Source organism: Takifugu rubripes, chromosome 2 (assembly GCF_901000725.2).
Source record: "Takifugu rubripes chromosome 2, fTakRub1.2, whole genome shotgun sequence".
Classification (NCBI taxonomy): domain Eukaryota; kingdom Metazoa; phylum Chordata; class Actinopteri; order Tetraodontiformes; family Tetraodontidae; genus Takifugu; species Takifugu rubripes.
In genome coordinates, this window is record NC_042286.1 from 6,119,087 (window position 1) to 6,129,287 (window position 10,201).

General features: G+C 45.6%; 1 protein-coding gene across 1 annotated transcript; it reads right to left on the reverse strand.

Annotated features, from left to right (window-relative positions):
- Nucleotides 1–944: 944 nt before the first annotated feature.
- Nucleotides 945–8,256, reverse strand: bmp4 (bone morphogenetic protein 4). The gene is made up of 4 exons (XM_003962521.3): nucleotides 7,951–8,256; nucleotides 4,959–5,081; nucleotides 4,087–4,451; nucleotides 945–2,202 (listed from the first exon to the last, which is right to left on the reverse strand). Exons 3-4 carry the CDS (start codon nucleotides 4,442–4,444, stop codon nucleotides 1,352–1,354), a joined length of 1,209 nt encoding a protein of 402 aa, XP_003962570.1. The 5' UTR covers nucleotides 4,445–4,451; nucleotides 4,959–5,081; nucleotides 7,951–8,256; the 3' UTR covers nucleotides 945–1,351.
- Nucleotides 8,257–10,201: the final 1,945 nt, after the last annotated feature.

Below are 10,201 nucleotides of genomic sequence, written 5' to 3' on the forward strand. Positions count from 1 at the left end.
AATGCTATTACATTTAACATACTGCTAGTTTACAGGTATTTAAAATGTACTGGGTAAACCACGACTTGTCTGTCAGGCATTTTAATCAATTTCTAAAGTGTATTTTTTGGTTGATTATTCTTCCTTTAATTTGCAGCCTGTTAAGCAGAAATGATGATGTACAGGACCCCCATCTGTGAGACAAAACTACCCCCCAGCATTTCAAAGGGGTCTTTCTCTAAACATTATCATATAATTTGGGCCAGCCGTCAGCTCGTAAATAAGTGATATAGAAGCCCATTGTGTAACGGGGCACAGGTTGGAGACAAGCGTCTTTGCTCTGCCGGCATGAGCCGCTGAAGACAAAGGCAGGAGACAGAGCGTCTAACCTTTGATTCCTCCTGAGGACTTCACTGTCTTGTTTAGGGGCAAGACGCATTGGCCACAGGCTTGTCCCTAATATGGTGACTTCCAGAACAATAGAATCACTCTCCAACAGTCAGTTTCAACAGCCCGCCCCAACTGCAATTGGATTAGCGGGTGAGTGTCCAACCACCAAATGTTAGCCTAATTGACATACAAGTGAAATCTGAGAACAATAAGGCCCTAATCCAAAGGCCTGCAAGCTTTGAAATGGCATACCGCGCTCATCAACAGCTTCTGTCACTGAAAATTAGGGGAAAAATAGAACAGCAGGGTGATGACTCCCATTATTGGTCCTTTTTTTGATGTCGCGTTAATTATTAAAAGCTGGTGAGGTGGCGGATAATGGATCAAATATTTTACCTTGGATAGGTTTATCTATTTCTTGTTAATATTTAGACATACTTCAATGCATCCAAGAGTAAGATTTTGAATTAAAATTTTTAAAACTGGAACCTATTACAATTAACATTATCTAAATCATGGCATTTTCAGACATATGTGAGGGATTCAAAAGTGTGTGTTGTATGTTATGGTCTGTGTTACTGGAAGCCATTCATGTTTTATTAATTGTTTTCCCCAAAATGCAAATCATATGACAGCAATAAATATTACCAGTAAATAAACTTTTTTAGATTTTTTACTATTTTCTCAATAAAAAAAACTTATACAATCTAATGTACATGATGAAAAGTTGTACAGCTTTTTATGTTTAAAATAAGGACTCAATTTATTTTTTTATACGTAGATATAAATATATATATTTTGTCAAAATATATGGTCATATTGTCAAAGAAACAAGAAAGTGTGACAAACATACATCTCAACGTAAAAGTTATAAATAAGGGTCCAAGTGAACTTTTTTTCTCGGAGCGGAGACTTTCTGATTTGCTCGTGTCCATTTTCACCTTGTCACTGGTCCACGTCCAAGTTCTAATGCGACTGTGTGCTAGCGACAACCGCAGCCCTCCACCACCATTTCGTTGTAGTTTTTTAGGACCACCTTGTCGTGTTCGTCTAAGTAGAGCATTGAAATGGCACTGAGCTCGGTTGGCACGCAGCAGGCCTTGGGAATGTTGCTGTTCACGGAATTCACCAGTGTCTGAACAATGGCGTGGTTGGTCGAGTTCAGATGATCCGCCAGGGGGAACGGACAATCCCCGTGGCAGTAATAGGCTTGATAACCAGGGGGTGCCACTATCCAGTCATTCCAGCCCACGTCGCTAAAGTCCACATACAGCGAGTGGCGCCGGCAGTTGCGGTTGCGTTTGCGTCCCCGCTGCTTGGGACTCCGCTTGGAACGACGGATCAGGGGGTGACCTTTGCCATCGTGGCTGAAGGTGACAAGGAGGGGGCGTATCTGCTCCCAGTCCTCTCCAGGTTCCTGGTGTAAAGACCGGCTGACTCGGACATGTCGGCCCTGGTGGCGTGGCGTTTGGTTGAGGTGCAGAACCTCTACAGCCAGTCCATAATTGGGGAGGCCTTCTCGAGTCCAGCGCAGCACAGCGGGGCTCACATCAAAGCTCTCCCAGCTTGACGTGTTGTGGCGGACCAGCCGGGTATCCAAGAGCTGTGTGATCAGCTGCCCTTGCCGTGGGAGCTTGAGCACCTCATACACATTTATCCGATGGAGCCCGTGGTCTGCCGAGAGCGTGACATTGTCCTCATTAATCTGATGGCGGTAGAGCCTCAGTTCAGCGGAGGAAAGCAGCTCGTCCTCTGGAATGCTGCTGAGGTTGAACAGGAAGCGAAGGGACGTCGATTCGGCAGCACCGAGCTCGTGAACCCTCTCCATGTGCTCTGCAAATCACAAGACACAGGAAGGGATCAGGACTTTTGGGATCAAGACTTGAAATGTATGAAACAGTCTGATAATAAAGCATTTCCCCCTATTTCCCCTGTGGCTGGGGCTTCACTGGCACAAAAAATGAACCCTTCAAACATTTCTTGGCCATCAGGGGTACTTGAGCATATAAATATATATATTTCCACACTTTCTTATCTATCTACACTATAAGGATTATCCAGGCCTTCTCTCAATGCCTTTCTCCAAGCACTTTGCTGAAACACGTATTACAAGGAGGGTGGTGATTAACGTACCACAGCTACAGTATAAACACAGTGGAGGCTCCCTCTTCCACGCTCAGTCTGCAGATTTCTGGCAAGATCACCATTGTTGGGGAAAGGAATGTTGTGTCTACTATTTTCCTGCTCAATCCACCCCTGTTATTTCACACCCAGGCCCTAATCTTACACAGGTGGTTTTCATTATTAAAACCTGCTGTGTTTCTGATTAGGTTGCAGTTTGTTCACTTAAGACATTTATCATTTTCATCATGAATAATCATTACGGGCTCAGACAATGCAGTCGGATCTCATTTGTCTGAGGCCTACAGGAAAGGAGGCCTTGCAGGAACACGAAATAAATGATTCAAAATTTGAAATGCATGCACACATGCATTCCCCTGTTTGCTTTCAAATGAATTGGAGGGGGGGGTGTAAAGGGAAAACAACACATCTTTATGCGTCTGGCCCCAAAAATTATCTCCCCTCTGTCTATCTGATTGTGATGAGTCACAGTGTTTTGGACAGATCGGTCAGCTGAATCACACCGTTGCACAATGGCCCTTCCACGAAACAGGCGATTCCCATAAAGAAGGGTCGATCTGCAGAGACGCGGAGGCACATGTGCACAGACACAGATCATGCTGTTCATCCCAACTTGCTAGAGTGCACTACAGCACAGATGCATGCCCCTGTGAGCTTCCACAAGCAATGTGTGTCTATGTGTGTGTGTGTGAAAAGCCCCATTAAGGCTGACTCATCCTTCCTTCCTTGCTCACCCCTCCTCTGAGCAGACATGTTCTCTAGCCCTAAAACGCCTCGTTTTCACCAGTTCAATGCACTGCAAGCTCACTTCCTCCCTCACTCAGCCTAAATCACCTCAGCCCGCCTGCCAAGGGTCATTTTTGAGCATTCATCTGGCATGTCTCACTCTAACTTTCCAACCTCAATTTACGTTTCACAGATCTGTCGCCCTGGAGTTTCTCTGAACCCTGCTGCAGACTTTCTGTATTTGTCACAAAGTAGACCCAAGTCACAATAAACAGAACCCCTTCTGGTGTTCCAGCCCTTCTATCACACCAGCTTCTGAGTCTGTTTTTCCATCTCTTCAGAGAGCTGCAGCGTCTGCTCTAAGCACCCACACTGTTGGCAGCAGGGGCTTTATTTAGAAGCCTGCAGAGTAGCATTAAAGATAATTGCACGTTGAGGAAGGTTCCTCTAAAAGAGCTCTCCACATAAACTGGAGACATGAGAGGGGAGAACAGAGATGGAGTTTTTTAAAGTTGCTTTCTGCTGGGTGCGGTGAGAAGTGGAAGTCAGTACTGTGAAGGTGTGCTTTCCCTTTTGTCAAATGAGGCTCTTGAGAGCTTGAGTAGCAGAATTTTTTTTTTTTTGCCCTGCTGTTTGGTGACCGCATCACAGGATTCCATGGTGATGGTGAGAGAGGGGTGGAGCAGCCTCACAATAATGTTTTAACCGATGTAGGGTTTTTTTCCCCTTCAGCGTCCTCACCCATGCTGATGAAATGCAATAAGCCTAAAACAAAACCTGCTTGGCAAAACGAGCATGAGTAGCGTCACCTTAGACTACATATAATGTCATATCCATTTGATGACTCACCTTCATGATGGAAGCCCCTCACAGTGTTTGCCCGGCTGGCTGCCCTCTCCGGGTACTCAAAGGCAATGTCCTGCCCTTCAGCCTCCTCAGCCTCGCCCGACTGTAGCCGGTAGAGGTCCAGCAGGTATTGAGGGACAGCGGTTGAGCGGCTGGGCCTCGGCCGCCTCTTGAGGCCGAACATGTGCAGAAGCGTGGCCTCAAAGTCCCGTAGAAGTTCATGGCTCTGAGTGGCCGAACGACCCTGCAGGCCCGGTACTTTCTTTTTCCCTTCTTCAGGTATCAGACTAGCATGGTTGTTCTCTCCCAGCAGGACTTGGCATATTAAAATAACCATCAGCATTCGATTACCAGGAATCATGATGTCTCTGCAGGGGGTGGGGGGAAGGCAAAAATGATTAGCAGGTTGAGCAGACACTTTACACTAAAACCATTAGACACTAGCATTCTTTAAAGATGACCATCTGGGCAAGAATGGCACCTTTACCCTGAATCAGTGAACTATTCCCTCACTTGGGGGTCAGAACAAATTCTCAAGTCGATAAGGAACCACTAGCCCAGGCAAATACCTATTACACAAAGCTCTCGCCCCATTCCTGGGGCTTTTAGCCAGTGAATTAAACTGAGCAAATGAGAGAAAACAGAAAAAGATCTGTATGACACATGGTAAAAAAAAAAAGCCATGTTCTATTTTAGCTGCAGGTAAGGGTTGATCGCCAAACACTGCAGTCCTCTTATTGGTCAGACACACCAGACGAGACGCACAGAACTTTTTCAGGTCGGTTCCAGCTATTGTAAATAAACTCGTGGTGGATGCAGCTGCGGTACCATACCGGGTGGAGCTTGACCGTGCTTGCAAGGATACCTTTACTTACCGACAGAAAATAAAGCATGGGAAAACAGTCCATGTTTGTTGGGAGCAGCCAATGGACACGTTCTTCCAGGAAATGTTAGGTGGTGCTGGGCGGCTGCAGGAGAGTATTGGAGTGACCCTGTTCCTGGAAGCATAATGAAAACACAAAGAAATACTTACAGGCATGTAAATTCAAGAATAGAGTCCAGACAACATTTTCAATGGGCGAGTGTAACTGAGAGACCTAGCGTCTCTCTAAAAAGGTTTATCATATTGGCTCAAGAGCTAAGCTAGCTCTTTACTGTGAATGTAAGGAGGTATGTGCTGTGGCACTGGCAGCATATCCCAAAGCACCTACCTCATACCTAGGACACAACAACACATTACTGCCTCTATCAACAAGGAAGCAGACACCAAAAATGCAGAGCCCTCCTCCCGTGTTCAGATAAAACCACTTTGATCAGGAGCATCGACGCTACTCAAAGGAAGACAGCTGCTTGCTTACAGAAACTGTCTCCAAGTGAACTGTCAACCGTTCTCCTGGCCCAAACAAGGAACTAAATCCTATCCCCCTCTAAAGGGGCTCATCTCTTAGTAACGCTTCCCCACTTGAGGGTTCCCACAGGTTGCGGTGACGCTGATGACAGGCCTCCTGCTCTCTGACACCACTGTCATCAGTGTAAGCCTTGTACAATTGTCACTGGAGGGTTTTTTGGGTGCATTTAGTCCCAACAGTCGTCTTCCGGGCTAACACATATGGCTAAGGCTAATGATTCACATGCCCTTAATGTGGTGAATATTGCCAAAGTATGTCAAAAACAAACTTTCATTGTTATTTCTACATTTTTTCTCACCTCTTACTCCTACACATTGAGGTTACACATGTTGTCTAGCATGAATGTTAGATGCTGTGTGTATCTGTGTGATTTTTCCCGACTTATGCATGGTTCACACAACCACGGATATCATCCCGAGTCTGACCAAGTTAGATTTTGACCCCCAAATGACCCCCCTCATTCTCGGTCACGACACCAGATCTGTGTACTTGTGCACTTTGTGCATCAGTGTGTGCCACCACTTGCGTGTTTCGTGAGAACTGCAGCAAAGAAGGGAGAGGAGGGTTCAGAACATGATCAGCTCTATTACCCATGGGGTTGGGGGATAACTGTGTGTGTCAGAGAGATTGTGTGTGTGTGTATGTGTGCACATCCCTCGCAACAAATGTTCATTGTACAGCACAGGGCCTCTCCCATGATTACAGGGATTCATAGCACTCAAAAACAGTGACCATACAGAACATCTTGTAACTGTAACCAGCCAGTGACAAAGCTGCAGGCTAAATCAGACAGACACTCAAGAGTGGTGTGATGACGATGAAAGAAGATGTAAAGCAGGCGGGGTTCAACCCTGGAAAAAGTCACTGCGTTCAGCTCTTTTGTCAGAAATGGTGAAAAGTCAGAGCAAGACATTTCCAGTTGCACCGAACTTTTGGCTTTTATTATTTTTTATGAGCGCTGCAGACTCACATTTGCTCTCGCTGCTTCATGCTGAGAGTACTTTTGAACAGCAGCAGCCAGAGACACATTTTCCGACAACATGCGCAGGCCGGGGTGCAATTAAGCCGCAGCAGTCAACTGGCCTTGGCCTTTCTGTCTGACCAGGGAAACTGTGCTCAGGCTCACACGGATCACCAGGTGTGTTTTCCAGGGGATTTGACCAGTGACACAGGAAGTGGTGAGAGACAACAGTTGAGCATATGAACAGCCTAAACCTGTGATCTGGATGTAATAATTTGGGTCAAGAACAGCAGAGGAGATTGTATTGCTGATCCCCAAAAAAGCTGCCAACGAAAATTTAGACTTCGTATGGTTTAGATTTTAAGGTGTTTTTCTCTTTTAAAACTTTTGTCGACCTTCCTGATTGAAACTGTTTGTCCTCGCGTGTATCGACAGGAATAAACCGGAGCTGTATTTTTGAATTATCCGTGTCTGTATCTGTGACTGCGCTCTTTTTGGGGGAGTAATCAAACACATGGAAACCGTATTTTGATTAATTCGATTCGGGCGACGCGTAAAAAGTCAACCGCCAGCAAAATATCACTGACGAAACACACAATATCTGGGTCAGTATTTTTCAGAAACGAAAACAACGCCGCCTAAACGAATGTTTATTTATTTATTTATTTTATAAAGTTCCGGGGTAAAGCTGGCAAGTCCGTGTCGTTGCCGGACAAATTAAGTGCGTGTCAGTGACGCCGAGCGCCTGTAGGCCGCGGAATGTTTTCTGCGTCGCAGGTTTGAGCGTTTCCAATTCATAATCCTTTGTTACAAAACACGAGTCGTAGCCAAACGAGTTAAAACGCGCGATTTATTGTATTATAGCGTTAGGATCAGTAATAGGTCTCCCTGGTGAGTTATTAGACGGACTTTATTAAAGCGGTGTGTAGTTTTACACCTGACCCATACTTGTAGTTTCCCCTTGAAAACGTACACGAGACGCGTTGGTTTGGTTAGTTAATAAATAAGGCTGAAAATGACCAAAATTTGTTTTTGTTTTTTGGAGTTTTTTTGTGTAAAGTTGGAGCGGCGCCCTCTCCATCTTCCTCGTTACGCGCGGCGCAGGTGTCCCGGCAGGCGAAACCTTCGCGAAACGTCGCAACCAGCTAAAAAATGTATTGTGTAAATAACGCAGCTGTGTTGGAGAAGGAAAGGCGCTGAGAAATGGTTTGGAAGTGACCTCAGTTCGTTTGTCACCGCTCGACTCTCCGAGGCTCAACGAGGAATGCAGCTCCAACTTTCATTTGTCGGTGTAATCATTTCCAAGTCACTGTGTCAAAGACTTTTTTCTTTAATCTAGTCATCCTTTTGCGTAGTTCTACCCGAAAAGTCATAGTGGACGTGACTAAAAGAGCTCAGTCACCGAGAGCCGCTGTCAACTGGATCCCCGCTGACCAGTTCGGCAGGTTCGGTTCCAATTCGCGAGTGTCTGAGGTGTGAACGTGTCAGTGATCTTACCATCAGTGGAGGTCCAGGTATCCTCGAATAATGCGAATCGGAAAGGGGAAGGTGCGAGCCAGTCCAGGCGTGGAGTCGAAAAAAACCCCGCTTGAATTAACCCTAAAGGAGACGCGGGGTGCCTTTGGGGATCATTAATCCTTCAAAGCGACACCTTTAAGCGGGAGCCCATGAGCCGGGGGCTTTCGGCGTGGAGGCCGGCGTCAGCGCGGTTTCCAACCCGTCCTCGAGTGCGGATCGCCGGAGAGAAGCAGCGCTGACGGCCAGCAGACTTAGCAAATGATCCCGCATCTCTGGCCCCTTGCAGTTTTTATGTGTCCGCCCAATTTACCCTCCCTGCCTCCGCCTCCTCCTCCCTCCTCGACCCCCACCTCCCTCATCTATCTCAAACACCTTGGACACCCCCACCCTCCCCCTCCGCCGTGAATAAAGGCGGCTCATTGCGCCGCGTCGTTGCTTTTCTTTAATTTTTTGGTAGTGATTTGACTGTGAATGGCCGAGGACGAGTCGCAGCGACGCGGAGCATTTGCATTTAAATGTGAGACAGCAGGATCGAGGGGCTCTAAGCAGAAGACCCCTGCTTTACCTGCCGAAGCTGCCCTTCTGTATGTCCGATCAACAATTTAGGAATTTAAAATGATTAAAATTAAACGATAAATGCATAAATCATGTGGGATTTCTGTACATGTAATTAAATACAACATACTTACTTTTTTAGGAAGGCACCTTGTCCAAAAAATGTTTTTTTCCCTGAGATTGTAAGATTTTTGGAGGCATTTGTTGAAAATTCAGCCTCTTTTTGGGATAATTACAAGTGTCATTTAAGCCATTTATAACTCATCAAGTTATTTTTTAACTTCACTTTTCAAATTATGGATTTCTAAATTTGCAATGTAATTCCTTGTTGTTTAGTGCCAAAATCTAAAGACAGACCCAGAATCTGACATGACACGGACCAATTGCTTCGGTGAAAATGTTCATATCCGTGGAATATTTATCATTTATAGAGAGGCTTCAGAAACTAACACATCCTCACCTTCAGTGTCCAAACTATCACTCGACGTTAAAAGAAATCTGGATTCAGAGACCTGGAAGTGTGCAGCCATGGTTTCAGCCTCTCCCGGTTTCAAATGACAGCACTTGCTGGCACGCTGCTCACGTCTCTGCGGTGTTTGGGGACGTTCTTTGTGATTCAGGCTCCGTGTCTTCACCTCATACCTTCTGCCTGACTCATGCAGCCGCTTCTCATGTTGTTCATTTCTCATTTCAGCGGCGTTACTAAAACCATTTGGGCCTTGTCCCTTTGATGCTGACCTCGCCATACACACTTTTTCTGGTCAAATCTGTAGCTTTTCTTGTGGGAGGCATGTTTTCACTCTCAGGACTGTGTGACTGGAAATAATCAGGCTGATGATCTTATGATGCACCGGAGTGCAGAAAACAGATGAAACATTCTTATTGGTGAAAAAACAGATTATTTTAGCTGCAATTTCATACTGGAGGGTCTCAAACTTGCACCTTCTATGCAGCATAGAATGATTTATCTTTGATCACCAAATTATATTCGCTATAACAGGGTTTCAAGACAAAAATGGCTCATTGGTGGGGGTTCTTTAATGTTGGAGAAATCATGTGCAATCTTCTTTTATGATGAGATACCATCTATGTTCCCCTCACTCATGAGTGTTTCTGTACGCTTAAAGCACGTACAAAAAAATACCCAGCGTGTTCATAATTGTGAGCACATGAGCTCCGGTGTAATGACAGTATGATCCTGTTTGAAATCAGAGCCAAAAATAAGAGCGTGGAACGAGGTTGGCCCTTTCAGCTGATGGCAGTGGAATCAGATTCAGCGGCAGAATGACCCCAGAAAGGCTGTAAAACCACTTTCCCAGGATTTTTTAAAACAATCCTTTTACACTGCAGCGTAAATGCATGCTTGGCAGAAAATATCTGTTTATGACGTGAATAAACTGAGATGAATCATATTGAAGTGTGCAGTTTTTATTGATGGGTGTTTTGTTAGTTTTATTTTCTCCAATTAACTGTTGTTGGCCTGTGCTTTAGCGGCCAGGCTGCAGGAGAGCTCCATGTGCCATGAAACTCGCACGTGGCAGGAAAATCGAACGGCACACAAGCCGTTGGGCCTGTTTATTTTGACCTGTTTTGTGAGTTGCAGAAAGTTCACCTGCAGCTATTCTCCTGCGAGTTATCCAAGTGCAGACGGGGAGCTTGCTTATCTCCACCCGCC

Bases quoted from the DNA above. Each gene is read 5' to 3' on its own strand.
- bmp4 (XM_003962521.3), bottom strand. From the start codon at position 4,444: ATGATTCCTGGTAATCGAATGCTGATGGTTATTTTAATATGCCAAGTC. The intron at 2,203-4,086 runs GTGAGTCATCAA...TGTGATTTGCAG, and splicing joins GAGGGGCTTCCATCATGAAG to AGCACATGGAGAGGGTTCAC.